Source organism: Strix aluco, chromosome W (genome assembly GCF_031877795.1).
Source record: "Strix aluco isolate bStrAlu1 chromosome W, bStrAlu1.hap1, whole genome shotgun sequence".
Taxonomy (NCBI): Eukaryota; Metazoa; Chordata; class Aves; order Strigiformes; family Strigidae; genus Strix; species Strix aluco.
The window spans coordinates 25,737,588-25,763,113 of NC_133970.1; the positions used below are offsets into that span (position 1 = coordinate 25,737,588).

At 45.3% G+C, this 25,526-nt stretch overlaps 1 protein-coding gene across 1 annotated transcript; it reads right to left on the reverse strand.

Moving 5' to 3' along the window:
- Positions 1 to 5,249: 5,249 nt before the first annotated feature.
- LOC141917703 (uncharacterized) lies at positions 5,250 to 7,577 on the reverse strand. Its single transcript, XM_074811098.1, has 2 exons — positions 7,225 to 7,577; positions 5,250 to 6,975 (listed from the first exon to the last, which is right to left on the reverse strand). Exon 2 carries the CDS (start codon positions 6,691 to 6,693, stop codon positions 5,260 to 5,262), a length of 1,434 nt encoding a protein of 477 aa, XP_074667199.1. The 5' UTR covers positions 6,694 to 6,975; positions 7,225 to 7,577; the 3' UTR covers positions 5,250 to 5,259.
- Between the last annotated feature and the right edge of the window lie 17,949 nt (positions 7,578 to 25,526).

Here is a 25,526-nt window from a genome sequence, read left to right on the forward strand (position 1 = left end):
AGTGTTCGGTTATTATTTAATATGGTGGTTGTCAACCTCATCCCATACAAATTTGTACCCATACTTCCTGTATGTCCATAATAAGTGTCTGACCAGGGTCATGGTATTAGGTTAGTTAGGGTATGTTCAAAAGGCTGGTGGGATTCTATAGATTTATGTAGTTTCTCTTATATATTTTTTTTTTTTTTTTAATCAGGTTGTTTGGCACTCCTATCTGGCCCTTCCCTCTCAGAGGTCCTTTTCTCCTCAGAGTAGGGTAGCAAAGTTTTCCCCACTTCAGTACGTCTCTGCCTCCTCTGCCTACTCTGTTGCTTAGAGCAGCAGGGTGTTCCATCTTCTCGGCAGCAGCCGTATTCTTCAGGGGTACGCTTACCTCTGCTCCGGGACACGTAGGCCTCCCAGTTTTTAGCTTTGACTTCGGGTCCACGGCAGGGGACCCAGGGGATCTGCTTTCTACAGATCACCCTTAGGATCTGAGGGTGATATTCAGTAGGCCAATTAGGGTGAGTGCACTCTATTTCGGGATTTATCCCTTTGGTAAATATTTCCCACCAAGTTTTCGAATCCTCAATTATTTTTCCCGTTTTTACTCCAATTTTTAGGGCCTGATTAGTTAATCTTCGTTCTCGTTGATAACACTGTTCGCAACTAGACCGAAGATTTATTCCATGTGCATTATGAACCCACCAGTCTTATTTACATACATTACACTTTATGCAGATAAAGGGAAAACAAATACAAGTTTCAATTGGACAAAATATTAGGGTCTCACTCATCGAGTCCTTCGTAGGTTCTTTCAAGTTTTCCGAAGGGTGACTCGTAGATCCCCAGGGGGGCTGGTCACTTTCCAGGTCGGATCCTGTATAGGTCCCTTTATGCGACTTGCGTGTGTCCACCCCTTCTCAGCAGTCCGAACAGCAGTTTCTGTAGTGATAAGAGTATGTTGCGGAGGCTTCTAAATAAGCAACCCACTACCAATTAAAAAAAAAAAATAAATAAATTTATTTTTTTTTTAATTTAACCACCAATCAGCCCTCCGTGTGTTACAGATCCGGATGTCCGCAAGAGGAGGACAGAATAACTTTCTAGGGTTTAACAATAACCCCAAAGACTTTACAAAACCCCACACCCCAGGGGTTTAACGGAAACCCCAAACATAAACTTCACTTTGTGGGTTTAACGAGAACCCAAAACGTAAACAAACCCTCACGCCCCAGGGGTTTAACGGAAACCCCAAACGCAAACTTCACTTTGTGGGTTTAACGAGAACCCAAAACGTAAACAAACCCTCACGCCCCAGGGGTTTAACGGAAACCCCAAACGCAAACTTCACTTTGTGGGTTTAACGAGAACCCAAAACGTAAACAAACCCTCACGCCCCAGGGGTTTAACGGAAACCCCAAACGCAAACTTCACTTTGTGGGTTTAACGAGAACCCAAAACGTAAACAAAACCTCACTACCTAGGGCTTAACGACAACCCAGAACGCGCTATCACTCACCTGGAAAGTGAGGACTCTCAACCTCGAGGACCTGCTCAGGGCAGCGTCCCAACCCAAGGCACCTCGAGGAGTTTCCTTGGGCAGCGTCCTGACCCAAGGGGAGAGTCCTGACCGCAGCGTGCAGCTCCAGAGGACGAGCTCCAAATGGCTCCCCCAGGGGACTCCGTTTATACCCAGGCCGAATCTGACCTGTAGTCAATAGCGGCTCCCATTGGTCAAAAGGTCTCAGCTACCGCGAGACCCTGAAAACAAAGACAGCCAAAAGCTGCCACGTTTCAACAGCCAGGAAGCTCTGTTCTCACTGGGCGGATGCACCTGCCACAATCCACCCCGTGACTACAGTCATGATTCGGCTGGTTTCCTTGGAGTGGTGGTGCAGTCACCTCTTGCCTCCAAGGTTAAAAGGGAGCGCGGTCCGGTGAGTCTCCATGCTCATTATGGATTGTCATCCCTAGTAATTATACAGTCAAAATTGAAAAGGCTGATTAACCATTCTAACAAAACAAACAATTAATGCCCAATATAACAACACCAAGTCCAATCATATTCTTCTGAAGTCTGTCAATTCCACAAGGCTCCTTCACCACCCCGTTGTCATCTGGATCTTGATTGTCCATATGGATTCCCACAGCCAGGCAAGACGTCAAAATCGTCCATTCCTCCGAGGTCCTAACAAAAAAACAAAACTAGGCCTCGGATCAAAACCCGGGCGTCAAGTTAAGAATCAGGGATTATCCATCGGACACTAATTCGATGGGTTTTCCCACCTTTATCTAAAGCCTCCCAGGCATACATACCCCTAGGTTTTACCAGGGTCATAGGTACAATACCAACTGAGGGCAACTTTACCATGACAGGCTGGCCTGCATATGTTTTCAAGGGACACTGACCCTTATGATTGTCACCACCTGATAATCCCATGGGACAAAATGCTCGTATTTTTGGATTCCCATAATGTCCCCAGCGGTTATTAACAATAAAAACCGCTTGTGACAATCTCGTGTCCCAATTAGGCCGTGAGACATTAGCATGTTTCTTAATTAAGCCATTAACTCGCTCAACTATGCCATTAGCCTGAGGGTAATATGGTGTATGAAACACCCACTTAATACCTTCCCCTCGTGCCCAGTCTTGTACCGCTGCAGCTGTAAAATGTGACCCATTATCACTCTGAATACATTCAGGAATGGGCAAAATACCAAACCATCCCCTTAAAACTCGGATTGTTTGGTCTCCAGTAGCTACATTAACAGCTGTAGCCATAGTCAGTCCCGATACCACCTCTACTCCCACCAAGATGTACCTTCTTCCATGAGATGGCTTTAAAGGACCAACATAATCAACTTGCCAGGTGCTCCAAAGTGCCTTACCTTCTTTAATATGTTGGGCTGGTGCTTGATTTGGATGGTTAATCTTAAGCCTCACTTGACATTGTGGACAAGCTGTAAGAACTGCTTCGCACATCTTCATCGACACAGGCCATCCTCGGGACCGACACTCATAATAAAGATCTGTTTTCCCTGAGTGACCTCGCTTAATATGTAGCCACTCAGCCAACCGATCCCACTCTCCCTCATCACTACTAACTACTCTAATTTGGGCCAAATGATCTACTTGTTGATTCCATTTTGCAGCAGGGGTTCCATCTCTTGCATGGCCCTTTACCCACCCCACCTTCAGGGGGCGTAATCTACTTATTTCCAACAATCGTTGCCAATCCCCAGCTCTCCACACCTCTGTACGACCCACCTGCCACTGATTAGATTCCCACTGACATATCCACTCTGTAGCACCCTTATACGTTGCATAGGAATCAGTATAAACCACAGTGGCACCATTCTCTACTGCTAGTAAAAGAGCACGCAACTCCCCCACCTGCGCACTACCTTCTCCCTCCTCTATAACTGTCCTACCAGTACCAATTTCTAAAGCCACTGCTTTATATTGCCACTTCGATTCCACCCGACAGGCAGATGCATCAGTGAACCAAACTCCCCGTGTATCTGAATCTATAGTCAATTCAGGTGCCTCCTTAATTGGAGAAGGTTTGTAGGGTTGACTTAACAAAGCCAAGTCTAAATTTATGGGTTGCTGAAGCTTAGAGATTTTAACTGGGCCTTCTTTTAACTGCAATAACTGACTAACTCCCTCCAAATAAGCATACCACTTACGCACCGTAGCCTTCTGAGCTATCCCTTCAGGGGGAGATGACCCCTTAAGAACTGAATTTAGAAGAAGAAAAGGGCCTTGCACTACGATATCCTGCATAGTACGTAGCCTCTCCGCCTCCTTAAATGAAGTGGAAGAAAATAACAAAGGTCTAACTGGTCCTTGTGGTCCCTTCTGAAACACGCCACAATAAGAGGCATGTTCTGCAAATCCCCACTCCACTCTCAATGGGTCCTGTGGATGTAAGGGCCCCAACTTCTGATAAGTTTTAAGTTCATCCTTTAAAACATTCAGGGCCTCTGTATGCTGTAACATCCAATCCCATTCTCTATTTTTCCGAAGCAAATCATATAAGGGGCGGGCAATTACCGAAAACCCTGGTATATGCTTCCTCCAATAACCCAACGTACCCAGCAATTGCTGCAGTTCTACCTTATTACCTGGTATCTGTCCCTTCTCAATAACTGATAAAGTATCATCAGGTACTACAATTGCTCCAGCAACCCACCAAGCTCCTAAAAATTTAATTTCTTGTCCGGGACCTTGGCACTTAGAGGGTGGAATATCTAACCCATTTTTAGTCAACAGGTCCCAAATAATCTCAGCCACTTGTCCTACCTGCTCTTTAGTATTTCCACCCACCAATATATCATCTATATACTGATATATATGGACACCTAATGGCACCTCCACAATGTCGAGAAGCTTGGCCAAAGCATTATGAGCAATAGTGGGAGAATGTTTATACCCTTGTGGGAGTCGATTGAAAGTATATTGAATCCCCTCCCAGGTAAAAGCAAACTGAGGCTTATCTTCATCTCTCAGAGGAATCATAAAAAACATATCTTTGACATCTAAAGCAGCCATCCATAAATGAGCAGCTGCCTGTATCGCTGCTACTACTGATGATATATTTGGGACAGCAGCTGTTAAAGGTGGAGTATTACTGTTCAATCTCCTATAATCAATTGTTAATCGCCAGTGCCCATCTGACTTACGGACGGGCCAAACTGGAGAATTATAAGGAGAATGTGTTCGACTTATAATTCCTCTTTTTTCAAGATCATTAATCACTTCTAAAATACCTTGTTTAGCGGCAGTTGGCAATGGATATTGTGAAACACAGGTCACCTTAGACTGTGGTAATGAAGGGGCAACCTGCAAAGTCTTTACATAAACAGTTTCTGTACCCCTACCTCCAAAACTCCACACTCTACCATCCGGCAAACACCACTGTTTACCTGCCAAAACATCAAACCCCAGTATATTTCCTTTATAAGGACTTAAAGCCACCTCCAACGCTGTCATCCTTTTTTCCCCTGGCAACCAAAATTGTGTTCTCACTAGGGGACATTTTTCTATTGCCCCCGTCACACCTACTATATTTATAAATTTCCTCGATGGTTTAAGTCCTAACTCAGTAGCTTGTTGTCTATTTAAAACACTAATTTGAGCCCCTGTGTCAATTAAAAACTCCAAACTTATCCGTTTAGGACCCACAGGGATATGTATATAAGGTTCCTTATCAGCGGACCATTGGCAGGAATTCACCATGCGGAGTGGGCGGCCCGATCCCCAAACCGCAGCTACTAGTTTTTTGACTCTCTCAGCTCCCCCCTCGATGCCGTAAAAGGGTTAATTTTTCCTTCCTGAGGGAGTACAGTTACCTGTGTCTCCCTTTGTTCTTGAGTTTTCCCCTCCAGCAATTCCACCAACTTTAAGATATTATCAGTAGATTGCCCATGCAACATAACCCGGGGTATCCCCAATGCCAATGCCTTCCGCCAAAGATCATTCCTTCCTAACTCATAAAATCGACCTGGTTTATCTCGGGGCGATTCAAACTCTCTACGGGCAGGCTGTTCAGCAGGGGAAACCGTCTGACTAACTTGTCGAACTCTCCGATTTTCACCCCCACCCCCACTCAAATCAGTCCAGCCCATCTCCCGTCCATAAGCAACCAGATCATGTAATACTTCCGCCCATGTTAACACATGTACATGGGCATTGGAGGAATTTCTCTGATTACATTCGATAGCCCTTTGTATCCTCTCTCTAAGGGACTGGACATGTATCTTTAAGGCATCCGGGAGCCCTCTAATGAGAGGTTTAAGGTGGCTGGGATCCACCGGCGCCGCAAGCGGAATTCCACACCGCCCCCTCTCATACATAGCCTGAATACAGGCTGCTTTTTGTACTCCCTCAGCCAGCTCCGACAGCCCCTTTACTTTAATAGTAACAGGCTCCCCTCTCTCCTTCGGGTCCACACCGCCAGCCCAGTAAGCCACTCGAGATGTTATCGACTGGTTACCCGCTGGTCCATCACTTAAAAACACGCCGGGACCCCAGAAACCTCCTGCCTCATCGTCACTCAACAAAATTCGATCCCCCCCCGTCAGAGAAACTCTCCACAAATATTCAGTTTCAGTTTCGCCTGGCTTGCGTGAATATTTAACCTGAAGCTCGCCAAGCTCCGGTCCTGTCCAGGGGGTTGTGCGAACGGTGGTTCGGGGGTTCCCACCTTGTGGACCTGTATGCCTTTCTGTTTTAATGAGAGGTCGCACATGTCTTTCCTCCAACTCCTTCATTTCTTCCGAACCACTTTCATCAGACTCTCCCCAGATGTCTCCATCCCACTCCTCAAGATCTGCACTGGTGATTAACTTTCGAATCTGAGCAACACTAGGGGGTCTTTTTGCTCGTGCCAGCATGATCTCAATTTTTTTTTCTAATAACAACCTTTTCTCTCTTTCTCGTAATAATTCCGACTTCAAACGATCAATTTCCAACTGCTCCTCCAAAAAATCTCTCTCCACTGTTGCAAAATAATCCTGGGCCTGAATCAAACAGGCACCTAATATGGCGCACATTTTTCCTTCATTTCCGCTTGTCCACCAACTTCCCCGGCTCTGTTCTAACTTCCTCACAACTTCTACCGGGTCGAACCATCTCTCTCTTGCCCACTGTATCTCAAGAGGGGAGGGGGCACGACTATATTTCTGTAACAACTCCTCTAAGGACATCCTGCCGACTACGCCAATTGTTGCGGAGGCTTCTAAATAAGCAACCCACTACCAATTAAAAAAAAAAAATAAATAAATTTATTTTTTTTTTAATTTAACCACCAATCAGCCCTCCGTGTGTTACAGATCCGGATGTCCGCAAGAGGAGGACAGAATAACTTTCTAGGGTTTAACAATAACCCCAAAGACTTTACAAAACCCCACACCCCAGGGGTTTAACGGAAACCCCAAACGTAAACTTCACTTTGTGGGTTTAACGAGAACCCAAAACGTAAACAAACCCTCACGCCCCAGGGGTTTAACGGAAACCCCAAACGCAAACTTCACTTTGTGGGTTTAACGAGAACCCAAAACGTAAACAAACCCTCACGCCCCAGGGGTTTAACGGAAACCCCAAACGCAAACTTCACTTTGTGGGTTTAACGAGAACCCAAAACGTAAACAAACCCTCACGCCCCAGGGGTTTAACGGAAACCCCAAACGCAAACTTCACTTTGTGGGTTTAACGAGAACCCAAAACGTAAACAAAACCTCACTACCTAGGGCTTAACGACAACCCAGAACGCGCTATCACTCACCTGGAAAGTGAGGACTCTCAACCTCGAGGACCTGCTCAGGGCAGCGTCCCAACCCAAGGCACCTCGAGGAGTTTCCTTGGGCAGCGTCCTGACCCAAGGGGAGAGTCCTGACCGCAGCGTGCAGCTCCAGAGGACGAGCTCCAAATGGCTCCCCCAGGGGACTCCGTTTATACCCAGGCCGAATCTGACCTGTAGTCAATAGCGGCTCCCATTGGTCAAAAGGTCTCAGCTACCGCGAGACCCTGAAAACAAAGACAGCCAAAAGCTGCCACGTTTCAACAGCCAGGAAGCTCTGTTCTCACTGGGCGGATGCACCTGCCACAGAGTAACATAGGGTCCTTCCCAACGGGGGGGTCAAAGAGGATTCTTTCCATGATTTGATTAGTACTTTATCTCCTGGTTGGATTTGATGCATGGCCACATCCAATGGAGGCCTTTGTACTACCATCCCCCGGGCCTGCAGTTGTTTTCTCCTTGTCATTAGCTGTATCAGATAGGATTTTATCTTTAATTCATCAAGTTGGGGGTGATCTGGTGGTATTTCTAAATCATAAGGCATCCCATATAACATTTCGAAGGGAGAAATACTTACATCGGTTCGGAGTTGAGTTTTGATATTTAACAATGCTAAAGGGAGACACTTTATCCATGACATTTTGGTTTCTAACATCAATTTGGTAAGGGTTTTTTGTTGGGTTTTTTTTTTTTTTTTTTTCTCCATTCATACGTTCAACTTTTCCTGAGCTCTGCGAGTGCCACGGGGTATGGTATTGCCACTGTGTACCTAGGGCAGCCAAAGTCTCTTTGGCTGCTCTAGATACAAAGTGTGGACCCCTATCTGAGTCTATTGTTTCTATTGTTTATACCGAGGTATAATTTCTTCAAGCAGTATCCTTGTTACTGTGTGAGCTGTGGCTCGAGCTGTGGGAAAGGCTTCTACGAATTGGGTTAAATGATCTAGAATTACTAATAAGTATTTATACCTCCCCACCTTTGGTAATTCGGTAAAGTCTATTTGTATTCTTGCAAAAGGTCTATGAGCCAATTCTCGCCCCCCCATATACTTGTTTTCTTATTTGATGTTTATTTACTTTTTGACAAACGAGACATTCTCCTATCACTCGTTTGGCTATATCATATATCCCAATGCACATGTATTTAGTTGCAAATTGATCCACTAATGCCTGAGTTCCCCAATGAGTGTTTTTATGGAATTGCTGCATTATCTTGGTAGCTATGCGTTTTGGGAGAACTTCTCGGCCATCCGGGAGTTCCCATGTTCCATTAGCTTTCTGTTCAATCCCCATTTGATTTAATTTTGCTTGTTCTTGAACAGTAAAGCTTAAAATTTCATAGGATTTTCCATGGCAAAAGCACTACTTAAACCCTGGTCTTTCACATACACATTCTATGCCGTCTACCCCGAAATCGTCCCAGCAAGCATTACAGGGGAGGTAATTATCTCCACAATTAACACACCGCTGTCTGGCCTCTATCGGATCATCCAAGTGCAGTGCTAATAGCGCTGCTCTCTTTGCCTCTTGATCAGCAAGGTTATTCCCCCGTACTAAAGGATTTAGCCCCCTCTGGTGTCCCTTTAAGTGTACTACCGCAATTTCGCTGGGCCCTCGTATAGCTTGTAAAATTTGTGATATTAACTCCTGATGTACTAGGCTCTTCCCCCGAGAATTGATTAAGCCTCTCTCTTCCCATATTTTTCCAAAGGTATGTACTACTCCGAAGGCATATCTAGAATCGGTATATATAGTTCCCACTTTTCCTTTTAGTAATTGTAAAGCCTTTACTACTGCATATCATTCGCATGCCTGTGCATATTCACTTTTTTCCAAACTAAAGGGTTCCTTCGAATTGACATAAATGTTTAAGGCTTGACAGACCCACTCTTCAAAGGACCCAAAAAAACCAGGCCAATAGAGATGGTCGCCCCTGATTTGTTTCCCTCCCCAAACCTCCATACAATAATAAATCATTTCTACTTTGTCCTTACCCCGCCTAGAGGGGTAATCTTCCCAATGGTTTAACATCAAGCCTAAAGGGCTATCTGGTGGTATTTGGGGGTACCTCACCTTGGGTCCCACACCACCCATGGGATCAGAAGGCTTGCTCTTCTTCTGTCCCATCTTCCGGAGCGTCTTCACAAACTCACACAATTCGTTTTTCCCCCTTTTCGTGACCCAGTCCCTCGCGGGATATGGGAACTGCACTACCGAGGGGTCCGCACTCGCTTCGCCCTGCTGGGCGTCTCACACACCACGCTCCGGGAAACCCAACCCCAACCGAACGGTAACCGGCCTATACTCACGCAACCCTGCGTCTTCGTCCGGGGCTTCGTGCACAAAGATTACGGGGTTACCGGTATTCTTTTGCTCGTTGCTGAGTTTTGGAGTTCGTCGGTAGAGGGTGTGATGTGATAGCACTCAGCCGGGGCCGCTGAACTCAGCGGGGTGCCTCCCCGTATGGGGCTTCCCACCAGATTGCCTCTATCCGAGTCACGGCACCAATTTTGTTATAAGTAGATTTCTCAAATTGATGTGAGTCGGAGCCAATCAAAATTTCAATTGTTTACTTAGCAAGCGGCAACAAGCAAAACAGCGCTGGGCGGCCGGGGAGTCCCTGCTCCACCAAGGGCGCGCACTCACTTCCCGAGGGTCCGTCTTTTTTATATCCTCCGCCTTCCGGTATCGGGTCTCTCTGAGAGGTGTACCCTGCGTCTGCGCACTTTGCAGTTAGGGGGTCGCTCCATCCGGGTCTTCCTCGCGTCACCAGCTCCTCGTATTTCCTGCTTTCCTGAGAGTGGCTCACAAAGCTTTTGTTTATATCTTACAGAGTACAGACACTTCCCCTTTGTCCTTCTTCCCTTTGTCTTTCTCCCCTTTGTCCTTCTTCCCTTCTCCCTCTTTTCAATCTTTTGTACAATAGGAGTCCTTGCTTCAGCATTTCAACTTAGATAAGCACTTGCAGTCAGTTAGTCGTTACACAATGTAATAGTTAAGATTAAGCTTAGGCTTACATAGTTTATGGAATAACATGTCACAAGCTCCCAGTATCTTTAATGGAATTTGATAAACAAACAGTTTACTGTCTATCACAATAATCACCTCCCCATCTTTTTGTACACATATTGCCCATGTCCCTTTCCCCTTTGTTGCAATATCCTTGGCATGTCCCTGCCCTTTTTCCTGATTTTTCCTACACAATACTATAGATCTCAAATATAGGTTGCCCTCAGACTGCAGTTGACCCACCTCACCTATATACCCAATGCAGCACCCCAGGGTCCCCCAACTTCCCTACCTACTCCACACCATAACCCCTCAGTTTTCTCTCCACATCCCCTGCCTCCCATAGGAGTAGCCTCAGCTATCCTTCTCTTTCTTGTGCTCCCTACATCTTCAAGATCCTTCCTGACTAAATTTGCTGAGGAGCAACGCATGTGCACCATAACTGGTGTGGAGCCACCTAGGCACTAGCTGGTACGCATGTGGCAGTAGGCCTGACCACACAGGAATTCGGGAATGGGGACAAAGTGTGCACCAACAAGCCTGTCAACTTGTCTGGTATATGGGGAATTCAGGCTTTTCTGCTACATTGAACATGTGAATTGTTCTGCACAAATTGGACACTGACTGCGGAAACACCATGGCCTACTTTTAGTCAGTAAAAATAATAACTTTTTCTTATCTTCCAGAACTCAGCTCAACACATGTACCAACTTACTTTAAGTACAAAGATGAGGGGGATGTTAACTTTTAAATGTGAAAATGTGATTTAACTTCTTAAAGTTACTTGATGAGTTTGGTCACCTCATGAATATGGAAGTAGACAAAGCAGAGATGTTTAATGCCACCTTTGCCTCTGCCTTCAACACCAATGATGGGCTCTAGGACCCCAGAGCCCTGTGTTGGAAGACCATGACTGGGGGAATGATAAACTCCTGTCTGACTCTGAACTTGTTTGAGACTTGCTGCTGCAGCTGGATGCACATGAGTCTATAGGGCCCAATGGGATTCATCCCAGGGTACTGAAAGAACTGGCTGATGTTATCACAGGACCTCTGTCCATTATTTTTCAATGGTCTTTGGAGTCTGGAGAGGTCCCAGTCAACTGGAAGCTGGCAAATGTTGTCCCAGTTTTCAAGAAGGGTAAGAAGGAAGACCTTGGTAAATTACAGGCCTGTCAGTCTCACTTCAATGCCTGGTAAAATTATGGAGAAGTTTATTCTGGGAGTTACCGAAAAACACTTGAGAGACGATGCAGTCATTGGTCATAGTCAGCATGGGTTCACAAGGGGAAAGTCCTGATTAACCAACTTATTCCCTTTTATGACAAGGTCACCCATCTAGTTGACCAAGGGAAGCCAGTAGATGTGGGGTTTTTGGATTTTAGCAAAGCTTTTGATACTGTCTCTCACAGTATCCTTCTGGACAAGATGTCCAGCACACAGCTAGACAAGTTCATAATACGATGGGTGAGCAATTGGCTGATGGGTCAGGCTCAAAGAGTTATAGCAAATGGGGTTGCATCAGGCTGTTGGCCAGTCACCAGTGGGGTTCCCCAGGGCTCAATTTTAGGGCCAGTGTTCTTTAATGTTTTTATAAATGATCTGGATGCTGGAATTGAATCTACATTAAGTAAGTTTGCTGATGATACTAAACTAGGAGGAGCTGTGGCCTCCCTCGAGGGTAGAGAGGCCTTACAGAGAGATCTGGATAGACTAGAGAGCTGGTGACATAAAAAGGCCTGAACCATAGGCCTCCAACCAGAGTTGACTTGGAGTGAACCGAGGAGTTGACTTCTGAGTGAATCTCCTGACTAGCATCATATCAGCATGAAATATGACCATGGTAATATCCTCTGAAAACTATAGGTAAAGAATATATATTTTTGGACCCTAAGCCAGCTGTTTCCTAGAAGACAGGAACTCCTCGGATGCGCCCGGGATGCTGGCCAGATCCAAGTGAAGTGAAGCCAATCTACCAGATGTTTCCATGCCCCTTTTTTTATATGATTTGTTTGTTAAACTGTATAAAAGCAGGACCCTCTCACAGCAAAGATGGAGACCTCACCTATGAGTGGATGCACTGCATGGGACTTCCCAGTTGCTGGGAGCGGTTCTCCGATCCTTCGCTGTGACGGGGCTCCCCAGCTGAGTCACGGATCTGGATGATGGTAAAGTATTAGGGCAATTGGTGATGTATCTTTCTTAATGACTATAGCTAACTTTATGTAGTCATGGTGTCACGTCCTGCTCAGACGAGGGAGACAAGTGATTCAGATTCGCAAATCCCCAATGGAGCGGACAACAAGTCTCCAAGTCCAAACATTTATTAACTACTCACAATGTACTAATTGAACACACGATAGTTGGCTAAGTATATAGCAAGTTGTGGCAAGCAATACAATATGCCTTGCATTTCTTAATGGGAAAGGGAAAAGAGGGAGATAGAGGGAATGGGGAAATACAGATCACCGGTGTGGGTTTCTGCGCTGATCCCACCGGCGAGGGTTCCAGGAGGCACAGGAGACATCTGTCTTTTTCACTTGCATCTGTCTTCTTCGCTTCACTGCACTCTCCAGGGCCCCCCTTTCTTCCCCTGCCTTGATTTATACCCACTTTCCTTGGGTCTGTCCCCTAGGTCGACCCACATACCTACGTATCCCATGTACGGGGAGGGGTAAGGTGTTTCATGGGATGATGTAATTAGCATGATCATGTTAGCCCTCATTAGCATATTGAGGGGGGTTAACTTTAATGTGCATTTCATGGATAATGAAGCAAAGGTCATTCACCGGACAGATGGCCCTTGAAATTTGTCCAGGTGCACCAGAGCAGAGCCGTCCTGTCTCCACAGGGCTCCCTCCTCCAGCCCCATCTTGTGTTATTGGGGCAGCCTTATCAGCTTCGACCTCCACAGAATGCACCCTGTGACTCATAGTTTTGTCTTGCGAGTGTTTGAGGCATTTCTTCGATCAGCCTCAACTTTTGCTTTCTCAGGCTGTTTTTCTTAGTTTCTCGCAGGCCTGGTTTCTCGTCTCTCACACATGGTCACGTGCACTACCTTGCTTATTCTTTCTGCTGCTTTAAACTACAGTAAAATAAGCTTATCTTTTTAACTTAGTGTCTGTGTACTTTCTGTTGACCTTGTCAATTGGCAGAACAACCCCCCTTCGCTGAAGATACATCAACTGAGGGCGTTTGGTTTTCTGATGCCTCAGCATAAAGAGTGGATGGTAAATGGCAATATAAAGCTGTCGCATTAGAAATCAAAACTGGTAAACAAGTGATCGAAGAGGGGGAGAGCAGTGCCCAAGTAGGAGAATTAAGAGCAGTTGTTTTGGCAGCATAAAATGAAGCAAAAACCATATATGCGGACTCTTATGCTGTTTGGGCAGGTGCCACACAGTGGTGGCACCTACCCACTGGTAGCACTGTGAGAACAATCCTCATCTTTGACATGGGAATCTTCACAGCATTGTGCCTACTCCTTCTCTCCCTTGCCATTGTACATCAATGGCTACAATGAAAATGGCTATATGCCCCTTCCTCTCTCTCTCTTTTTCTACTCATAAGAGTACATGCTATATCGTGAGTTACAACCTACACCTATCGGGATGAACCTAACCATAATCAGTCTAGTTAATGATTATCACTAGTCTACATGGCCTCAGCCTGGGACTTTAAAAAAATAACTTTGTAGCAGTATGTAACTGGTTATATAGTTACTCTAAATCGTTCCTTATTTAAATCCAAATCATCAAAAATCATTAAAATCAGCTCAAATTAATAACAAATCAGTAACATTTCCCCCTTTGAAAGTTCTGAAAATCATTTCAATACTTTCATATCAAAATCTATTACATTCCTGTTTCACTGTATGCTGGTGGGAGTCTTGGGATTTCTCTTATGATCATGTGATTGAATGCAATTCTGTTGGTAATTTGTTTCTTCAAGCAGGAATAAATCAAAATTGTCATCAAGAAAACAATCAGCAAGATAAATAATGTGCCAATTAATGACCTTATCCATGATCTTAAATTCCAACCTAATCCACTAAAAATTTTGTCTGTCCAATCTTCTGACATGTCTTCTCAAGCTTGTTCAGTATCTTCTTCAATTTTTCTTAGTAATTCTATGTCATGTTCTACACCTTGTGTCACATTTGGGATATGTATGCAGCAGTGGTCTACTCTATCTTTGAGGTATCCACAAACTCCATGCTCTTTAAGCAAGAGCATGTCTAGTGCCATTCTGTTTTGCAAAGTCATCCTTGAGGTTGCCTGCAATTGAAGATTTAATTCCTTGAATCCTTTCCTTGTGACATTAGCCAGTTTTTCTACCTGTCCAGTTAGTCGATACAGCCATTCCCTGTTTCTGTATGATGCTATGGGATTTAAAAGGGATTCTAAAGTGCAACCAATTCTTACTCCTGTCAAGGGTTCATTCCATGTTTCATCTGTCTCTGATCTTTTAATCCGCTCTAATTTTAAATTTTCTAAGGATCCTTTAAAAGGAGATTTCTTCCAAATTGGGCACAACGTTGGCATACCTGAAGTAATCTGTTTTACTTTTCCATCCAAGGGCAGATGCATTGTCCAGGTTCTGTCACTCATTGCCCAAACTAAATGTCCTGGACTCTGAATTGCAGATCTTCTACAGCTAAATAATGTTCCTTTTCTGGGTTTTGGTCAAATTAAGACCGTTTTTAAGACCTTGGCAAAAACACCCATATTTTAAGGCAGCAGCCAAAGGAGGAATTCTCTGAATTATTAGGTCTGCATTGCTGCAGTCATATACCTTCTCACATTTCCACCAAGACACTATATTTTCCTTTTCTCTCAGTGTGCTTCCTTTATCATTTATTGATGGTAAGGCTGCAAAAACTGTCCCATCCCAAGTAAACCACTGTGGTGGTTTGACCTTGGCTAAATGCCAGGTACCCACCAAGTCGCTCTATCACTTCCCCCCCCTTCCCCTTTTTTTCTCAATAGGGCAAAGAAGGGAAAGAAAATAAGATAGGAAAACAAAACAACCCTTGTGGGTAAAACAACAGCAGTTTTAATATAAGCAAAGCGAAGCAAAGGTCCGCGCGCGGAAGCAAAAAAAAGAAAACAGATTTATTCTCTACTTCCCATTAACAGGCGATGTCGGGCCTTCTCAGGAAGCAGGGCTCTGATATGCGTAGCGGTTGCCTCGGAGGACCAAGGGTGACCCCACCCCCTTCCTCCTTTCTCCCAGCTTTATACTGAGCAGACGTCATATGGTATGGAATATCTCTTTGGTCAGTTCGGGTCAGCTGTCCTGGTTGTGTCCCCTCCCAAGATCTTGCCCACCCCGTCCCACTGTGGGGGGGGGAAATGTCAGAAAGGGCCTTGGTGCTGTGTAAGCACTACTCAGCAGTAGCCACAACACCAGTGTGCTATCAACACCCTGCCAGCTCCCAGCATAAAACACAGCACCATGAGGGCTGCTACAGGGGAAAACCAATTCTGGCTCAGCCAGACCCGATACAGTCTCCACCCCTTATTCCATACCATTTACGTCATGCCCAGGTCCCACATAACACTCATTTATTCATTCCGTAAGCTTTCTTCACTCCTCTAGATGTTCAGTGACTTGGCTGCTATCTGTCAAGGTGGATGTTCAGGACAGGAGCAGTATGTTTGACTGTTGGACTCCAGCACCGGCTAGGTTTGGGTCATCATCGCATGTATCTGGTTCACTCTTCGTCGTTCCTACTTCCTCCATCACTTCCTGCAACATACAACTCAGCTCACAGATTATTTCCCCCCCAAGGTTAAATCTCCTTGAGGCACACACTGAGTAGCCCCATTCTCCCGCATTACCCACCAAGTACATCCAGGTCCCTGAGCAAAAACAATCCCACGAGTGGGCTTGCCTTTTCCCAAGGGAGGAGCAATCCATACTGCCTTCCCCAGCCATTTCCCTGTGTGTACTACAGGGACCTTATCTCCTCCCACAGTATGAAGGGGTTTTGTTTGGGCAGGACCAGGACGGTTAACAGATCCTCTGGTATTAATTAGCCAAGTGGCTTCTGCTAAATTTATATCCCAGTGTTTCCATCCCCCATTGTCCAATGCTCTCAACATAGTCTTCAACAGTCCATTGTATCTTTCAATCTTTCCAGACGCTTGTGGGTAATAAGGGATGTGATACACCCACTCAATGCCATGTTTCTTTGCCCAGGAGTTTATGAGATTATTTCGAAAATGGGTTCCATTGTCTGATTCGATTCTTTCAGGAGTACCATGTCGCCATAAAATTTGCCTTTCAAGACCTAAGATGGTATTTCGGGCAGTGGCATGATTTACAGGGTACGTCTCAAGCCAACCAGTAGTTGCTTCCACCATAGTGAGTATGTAGCGCTTGCCTTGGCGTGTTCGTGGCAATGGTCCAATATAGTCAATTTGCCAGGCCTCACCATATCGAAAACTCAGCCATCGCCCTCTGTTCCAGGGAGACTTTACTCGTGTGGCTCGCTTGATTGCAGCACATGTTTCGCATTCATGAGTGACCTGTGAGATGGCCTCCATGGTCAGGTCCACCCCTCGATCACGAGCCCATCTGTACGTTGCATCTCTCCCGAGATGCCCGGATGTTTCATGGGCCCATCGAGCTACAAATAGCTCACCCTTGCGCTCCCAGTCCAGGTCCAGCTGAGCTACTTCAATTTTAGCAGCCTTGTCTACTTGCTCATTGTTTTGATGTTCTTCGGTGGCACGGCTTTTGGGCACGTGGGCATCTACATGACGTACCTTTAGAGCCACGTTTTCCACTCGGGCAGCGATGTCCTGCCACAGTGCAGCAGCCCAGATGGGTTTACCTCTGCGCTGCCAATTGGTCTTCTTCCACTCCTGTAGCCACCCCCACAGGGCATTAGCCACCATCCAGGAGTCAGTGTAGAGATACAGTACTGGCCACTTTTCTCGTTCAGCAATCTTTAGGGCTAGTTGGATCGCTTTTACTTCTGCAAACTGACTTGACTCGCCCTCTCCTTCAGTGGCCTCAACGACTTGTCTTGTGGGGCTCCACACAGCAGCTTTCCACTTTCGATGGTTTCCTACCACACGACAGGATCCATCAGTAAACAAAGCATACCGCCTTTCATCTTCTGGTAATTCGTTATATGGTGGTGCTTCTTGGGCACGAGCCACCTCCTCAGGCAGTGCTCCAAAATCTCTACCTTCTGGCCAGTCCATGATCTCTTCCAGGATTCCTGGACGGTTGGGTTTTCCCAGTCGAGCTCGTTGCGTGATTAACGCTACCCATTTACTCCAGGTAGCACTGGTTGCATGGTGTGTAGAAGGGATGTTTCCTTTGAACATCCAATGTAGTACAGGCAATCGCGGTGCCAAGAGGAGCTGTGCTTCTGTACCAACAACTTCGGAAGCGGCTCGAATCCCCTCATATGCTGCCAGAATCTCCTTTTCAGTTGGAGTGTAGTGGGCTTCTGATCCTCGATATCCCCGGCTCCAAAATCCTAATGGTCGACCCCGAGTTTCACCTGCTACCTTCTGCCAGAGGCTCCATGTGAGGCCATGCTCCCCAGTTGATGTGTAAAGTACATTTTGCACATCTGGTCCTGTCCGAACAGGCCCAAGAGCTACCGCCCGAGCTATCTCCTGTTTGATGTGCTCAAAGGCTTGTTGTTGCTCAAGACCCCACTCAAAATTGTTCTTCTTTCGGGTTACTTGATAGAGAGGGCTCACCAGCTGACTGTAACCTGGAATGTGCATCCTCCAAAATCCCACAAGTCCTAAGAAAGCTTGTGTTTCCTTCTTGTTGGTCGGTGGAGACATAGCTGCTATCTTGTTGACAACCTCCATAGGCACATGGCGGCGTCCATCTTGCCATTTTATTCCCAAGAACTGAATCTCCTGTGCTGGTCCCTTGACCTTGCTTTTCTTTATGGCAAACCCAGCTCTCAGAAGAATCTCAATTACTTTTTGTCCTTTCTTGAACACTTCTTCTGCCTTGTTGCCCCACACAATGATGTCATCGATGTACTGTAGATGTTCAGGGGCATCACCCTTTTCCAGTGCAGTTTGAATTAGTCCATGACAAATAGTGGGGCTGTGCTTCCACCCCTGGGGTAGTCGATTCCAGGTATATTGGACACCCCTCCACGTGAAAGCAAACTGTGGCCTGCACTCTTCTGCCAAAGGAATTGAAAAGAATGCATTGGCGATGTCGATTGTGGCGTACCACTTGGCTGCCTTTGACTCTAGCTCATACTGGAGCTCTAACATATCTGGTACAGCAGCACTCAGTGGTGGCGTCACTTCGTTCAGGCCACGATAGTCTACTGTCAACCTCCACCCTCCGTCAGACTTTCGCACTGGCCATATTGGGCTATTAAAAGGCGAATGTGTCTTACTGATGACACCTTGGGTCTCCAGTTGACGGATCAGTTCTTGGATGGGAGCCAGAGAGTCTCGGTTCGTGCGATACTGCCGTCGGTGCACGGTCCTCATGGCAATTGGCACCTGTTGTTCTTTAACTCGCAACAGTCCTACAACAAAAGGATCTCCTGAGAGGCCAGGCAGATTAGACAACTGTTTGACCTTCTCTGTGTTCACACTGGCCACACCAAAAGCCCATCGGTATCCTTTTGGGTCTTTGAAATACCCCCTCTTGAGGTAGTCAATGCCCAAGATACAAGGGGCTTCTGGGCCAGTTACAATGGGATGTTTTTCCCACTTATCCCCGGTCAAGCTAACCTCGGCCTCCAGTACTGACAGTTCTTGACATCCGCCTGTCACTCCTGAGATCCAGATAGGTTCTGCCCCTCTATAACTTGATGGCATTAATGTACACTGTGCCCCGGTATCGATTAAAGCCTGGTACTTCTGTGGATTTGATGTGCCAGGCCATCGAATCCACACTGTCCAATACACCCGATCATCCCTTTCCTCCTCCTGGCTGGAGGCAGGGGCCCTCTATTCCTGTTCTTGGTCAGAGTATTCACTGTCTGACCCTTGCTGTGCCAGGCCGGAAACTCCTTCATCAGGGCCAAGGGAGGTGATCTCATTCTTCCTGTATCTGGGAGATCGCTGATTACTTTCTTGCGGTTTCACGCCAGCTACATTAACAACCTTCTTGGATGTTGTCTTCTTGGCAGGGGTCTTTCCTCGCAATTCATGTACACGAGCTTCCAATTTGAAGGTGGGTTGACCATCCCACTTCCTCATGTCCTCCCCCTGGTCACGCAGGAAGAACCAAAGTTCGCCACGTGTCATGCGCCTAGGTTTCCCTTTCCCTCTGACTGGGGTGGAAGAGAACCGATTTCTTGGGGTGCTCCTGACATCTAAGGCACTCGCCCGTAGAGATGAGGAGGTTCCAAGACTCTCTTCAAAGTTCTGAAGCCAGGAAGAGACTGCCTCCACAGTTGGCGTACATCTTAGTCCTTCTCCCATATCCATTTCTGGATAGTACATCGCAGCCAAGCCCGCAGAATACGAGGATGGTGCACCTTTAATCACCTTCCTCCACATGGCCCGTGTGCACAGGACATCCTCTGGATTTTTAGGGGCTTCATCATTATTTGGATCACTATAGATGACTTCCAGCACTGCTAGTTCTCTCAGGTACTGGACACCTTCATCCGCAGTAGCCCACTTCCCTGGGGAGTTATCCGTAAGATCTTCCTTGAAAGGATATCTTGCTTTAACACTTGAAAGGAGCCGTCTCCACAGACTGCAAATTCCTGTTTCTTTTCCAATTCCCCTTTCAATTCCTCGATCTCTAGCAAGGGAACCCAGCTGTTGGGCTTCCTTACCTTCCAGCTGCTGAGCATCAGCCCCATTATCCCAGCATCGAAGCAGCCAGGCAGCAATCCGCTCACCCGGCTGGCGGCTATAGTCTTTCCGCAGATCTCGCAGTTCTGATGATGTCAGGGACCGGGTAGTTTCTGCCTCCTGTTTGAGTTCTGTTATTCCCTCTTCTGACCCCTTTGCTGAAGGACCCGCTTCTTCCTCCTCTTTTTCGTCCCTTATTAATCGAGGGTATGGACCTGTTGTTCTCCTTGTCCACTGTTTCTTTTTTACTACTGGGGCAATCTCTGCTGTTACTGTTTTTGTTTGAGTTCCCATTTCCACCACAGTCCTTTGAGAGCACTGAACTGCAGCTCGATAAGCATAGGCCAGGCCCCAGTACAGCGCTAGGAGTTGCTGATTTTCATCGGGATAGACAAGGCACCCTTCTATCAGGTGTTGTGTCAGTTTTGCGGGGTTGCTTGCCTGTTCAGGGGTAAGATCCCAGGCTACAGGAGGTGATAACCGTCCTAGGAATCTGCCCAAATCCTTCCACTCCCCCTGCCACCCAGGGACAGGCCGCCTCAGGGCACATTTTGGTATTCTCTCACCCAAAATTTGCTTTCTCTTACACCAAAAACCTAACGAGCTCCACACAGCCCACAATAGGCGAATAGCATTAATGAACAGTATCAAAGAGCTAACATAAGGATTAATAAGTACTTCGGGAGCTTGCAGAATAAAACCACTCATGATGTTCCCAATTTCTTCCAGCATGTTCCCGAGCTTAGCAAAATAAAGATAAGCAGAGCAATAAACAAACCCGTGACCAGCACAAGAGCTTGTCGCTTACTAACTGCTATAGCTATAGCACAATTAATATAAAACTGCCGTTGTCCCGCCCCACGTTGGGCGCCAAAATAGACTGTGGTGGTTTGACCTTGGCTAAATGCCAGGTACCCACCAAGTCGCTCTATCACTTCCCCCCCCTTCCCCTTTTTTTCTCAATAGGGCAAAGAAGGGAAAGAAAATAAGATAGGAAAACAAAACAACCCTTGTGGGTAAAACAACAGCAGTTTTAATATAAGCAAAGCGAAGCAAAGGTCCGCGCGCGGAAGCAAAAAAAAGAAAACAGATTTATTCTCTACTTCCCATTAACAGGCGATGTCGGGCCTTCTCAGGAAGCAGGGCTCTGATATGCGTAGCGGTTGCCTCGGAGGACCAAGGGTGACCCCACCCCCTTCCTCCTTTCTCCCAGCTTTATACTGAGCAGACGTCATATGGTATGGAATATCTCTTTGGTCAGTTCGGGTCAGCTGTCCTGGTTGTGTCCCCTCCCAAGATCTTGCCCACCCCGTCCCACTGTGGGGGGGGGAAATGTCAGAAAGGGCCTTGGTGCTGTGTAAGCACTACTCAGCAGTAGCCACAACACCAGTGTGCTATCAACACCCTGCCAGCTCCCAGCATAAAACACAGCACCATGAGGGCTGCTACAGGGGAAAACCAATTCTGGCTCAGCCAGACCCGATACAACCACCAAGGAGTTCTAGCCATATACTGAAACTGAGTAAATATAGTCATGGACCATATAGAATCCCATTGCTCCTCTTCCTCTTGTGTAGTCTGATTGGTTTTGTCACACTTCCATTCCATGATGTTTCTACTCACATTGTTTCTAATTTGTTCATCATAAGAACACCACACAACAGTTCGATATCTCCCTATCTTTGCGAAAACATAGTTTAACTGTTTTTCACAATCTGCCCTATTTCCTGGGGACTTCCACTGTTTCCTGATGATTTTTACTTGTTCATACCACTCAATGACAGATTTTTGTTCACAATGAGTAGTCTCATTTTTGTATCTTAAATTGATCAAATTCATTGTTAAAATTCCTCATGGAACAGATTCACCTATTGCTCTTAGTATTGGTAAGCAAGCAGTGATCTGTGTTATGTTCTGCATATTGGCAAATCCCCTAAGTAATCCTAACATCAAATTTTCTTCTGGTATTTTCCTTGGGAGGTATATTAGCTGTTCTGTCTCTATCTGCCTTCTATTCCTCACCTTCAAGTCTAACATTTCCTCACTGTTCTCAGTTGCAGGTTGTGTTTTGATTGTTACCTCAAACCAGGATCCCACCAGCATCAGTTTCCAGACTAAAATCAAATAAAATACAATTTCCAATCGATATCTAAAGCTAGACATATTTCAGAGTAAGTTTTGAAGTTTCTGGATCCCTATTGACAACCTTCCAGGAAGGGGGTGCCTTCTTCACTCTAGTACAGTGTATTCATGCATCTGATTCTGCGATCTTGATAGCTGTGAAGGTAGTCAACAGTATTTGAAAGGGTCCTTTCCAGCGTTCTTGCAAGGGTTCAGAAGTCCATGTCTTCACGTAAACGTAGTCTCCAGGTTGAAGGTCAGGTAGTGGATTTTCCAGGGATAGAGGTCTATTCCACACTACTGCATTTTGGATTGCAGTCAGGGTTTTTCCTAAGGAGAGTAAATAATTATACACATCTTGTTTTCCTTTCACATGCATATTCGGATTTGGTTCCAGAGATTCATATGGCTTCCCATATAGTAATTCATAAGGACTAACTGATGTGCCACTTTTTGGTTGTACCCTGATTCACAACAATGCCAATGGAAGTGCCTGAGGCCACTTTAAATTAGTTTCTTGACATATTTTGCTAATTTGCCTTTTTAGAGTCTGATTCATTCTTTCTACCTTTCTGCTGGATTGTGGCCTCCATGGTGTATGTAAATCCCAAGTAATTCCCAGAATCTGACAAACACTTTGTACTACTTCAGCAACAAAGTGTGGGCCTCTATCTGAGAGAGATCCCAATAGGGACTCCAAATCTCAGGATTATTTCTCCTAACCATTTCACCACTTCCTTTGCCTGAGTGGTACGACAAGGAAAGACTTCTGGCCATCCTGTAAAAGTATCAACCCCCATCAGAATGTACCAATACTCATTTTGTCTAGGTAACTCTGAAAAGTCTACTTGCCAATAGTCTCCTGGTTCTGTTCCAGATTTCAGCTTACCCATTTGGACCCTTTTCTTTATTACTGGATTATTTTTCAAACACACATCACATTTTGCAGTTATCATTTTGGCTATTCCTAGCATTTTGACTGATACTACTTGTCTTTTTAAAAGGATTATTAAGGCATCTACACCCCAGTGACATTCTTGGTGTTTTGTCTGAATTACCTCTCTCATCAGGAGAGGCAGAACCACCACTTGTCCCTTGTATGTCACCCACCATCCAGCTAAATTTTTCTTAGCATTCAATAATTGCCCCAATTTATCATCTTCTTCTGAATATTTAGGTTTCTCCCTTGGGAGAATTACTGTTTTGGTTGGAATCAATGCCATTTGTAACGTTATTTCTTTCGCTGCTCTTCTGGCAGCCCTATCTGCTAAATTATTTCCTCCAATTTCTTTTGTATTCCCGACTTGATGTGCTTTACAGTGCATGATTGCCACCTGAGTTGGTTTCTGAACTGCTTGCAATAATTGCAAAATTTCATCCTGATGTTTAATATTTGATCCCTGGGAGGACAATAATCCTCGTTCTTTCCACAAAGCTCCATGGACATGTACTACCCCAAAAGCATACTTTGAGTCAGTCCAGATATTTACTTTTTTCTTTTCACTTAATTCAAGAGCTCGGGTTAAAGCAATGAGTTCTGCCTTTTGAGCTGAAGTGATGCTAGACAATGCATTTGCCTCTATGATTGAGTTGTCTGTTGTTACGGCACATCCAGAGTATCGAACTCCATGTTCCACAAAGCTGCTGCCGTTTGTATATAACTCCTAGTCGGGATCTTCCAACGGTGTGTCCTTCAAATCCTCTCGACTGGAGTACACATGTTCAATGGTAGTCAGGCAGTCATGCTCCAGCTGCCCTTCTTCTTGTGTAGAATTTAAAAATCTGCAGGGTTTACCAGGTTAGTTGTTTTTAAAATCACATCATCTTGTTCAGTCAGGACCACCTGGTACTTCATCATTCTTCTCGGGGACAACCAATGTCCCCCCTTTTGTTCTAAAACTGTTATCAACATATGTGGGACATATACTGTTATTGTTCTTCCCAAAGTCAATTTCTGGGCCTCTTGAATAAGCATTACTGTAATAGCAACTGCTCGAAGGCAAGTAGGCCATCCTTTACTCACAGTATCCAATTGTTTGGAAAAGTATCCAACTGGTCTCTTCTAGCTTCCCATTCTGTGGGTCAACACACCCAGTGCAAGACGTTGTCTTTCATGAACAAACAACTGACAATCTTTGGTTAAATCTGGAAGTTCCAGGGCAGGTGCAGACATTAGAGCTCGTTTTAAATCTTTAAAGGCCTGCTGCTGATGTGGGCCCCATACAAAGGGAAAGTTCTTCTGAGCTTCATACAATGGCTTTCTTATTAGACCGTAATTCATTATCCAAAGGCAACACCACCCAGCCATTCCCAAAAAGGCCCTTAGTTTATGAACACTTTTCGTCTCCGTTAGGCCACAAATGGCTTCCTTACAGTCTGTTCCCAATTGCCGCTGTCCTTTTGAAATCTCAAAGCCCAGATACATTACAGTCTGGCTTGCTGTTTGGGCTCTATTTCTGGATACTTTGTACCCGTTTAGTCCAAGAAAATTTAAAAGTTTTATTGTTACCTTTATGCAGGTGGATCTTTCTTCTGTAGCAATTAGTACATCATCCACATATTGCAAAAGTAAGTGTGCAGGCTTTGGCTGTGAATCATCCTGTTTCCATACTTCAAGTTCCTTTGCCAACTAATTTCCAAAAATTGTCGGACTATTTTTAAATCCTTGGGGTAGTCTTGTCCATGTCAATTGCATTTTTCATCCAGTTTGTGGATTTTCCCACTCAAAGGCAAACAATTTTCTTTCCTTCTCCAGAGGTATACAAAAGAAAGCATCTTTCAAATCAAGCACTGTAAACCACTGATTGGTCTCTTTTAATGCTGTCAACAATGTATATGGATTTGCCATTACAGGATAAATATCCTTAACTATCTGATTCACTGCTCTTAAATCTTATACTAACCTATATTCACCTGAAGGTTTCCTAACCGGTAAAATTGGAGTATTATATTCAGATTCACATTCCTCAAGAATTTTATACTCCAAAAATTTGTCAATAATTTCTTAATTTCCTGTCTAACTTCTGTTTTAATTGGGTACTGTTTAATCCTTACTGGTCTTGCACCCTCCTGCAATTGTATTTTCACAGGTGGTGCTAATTTTGATTTGCCAGGTTTATCTGTTTCCCATACTGTAGGGATTACTGCTAGATCTACTTCCTGTGGAATTTCTTGTTCTTTTACTCTTTCTTGTATCATCAGAATTTCTCCTGTCTCTGACTCAGGTATTTTTAGGAAGACTTCCCCTTTCTCAAAAACAATTTGTGCGTTTAATCTGGACAACAAATCCCTTCTTAA

Bases quoted from the DNA above. Each gene is read 5' to 3' on its own strand.
- LOC141917703 (XM_074811098.1), bottom strand. From the start codon at position 6,693: ATGTCCTTAGAGGAGTTGTTACAGAAATATAGTCGTGCCCCCTCCCCT.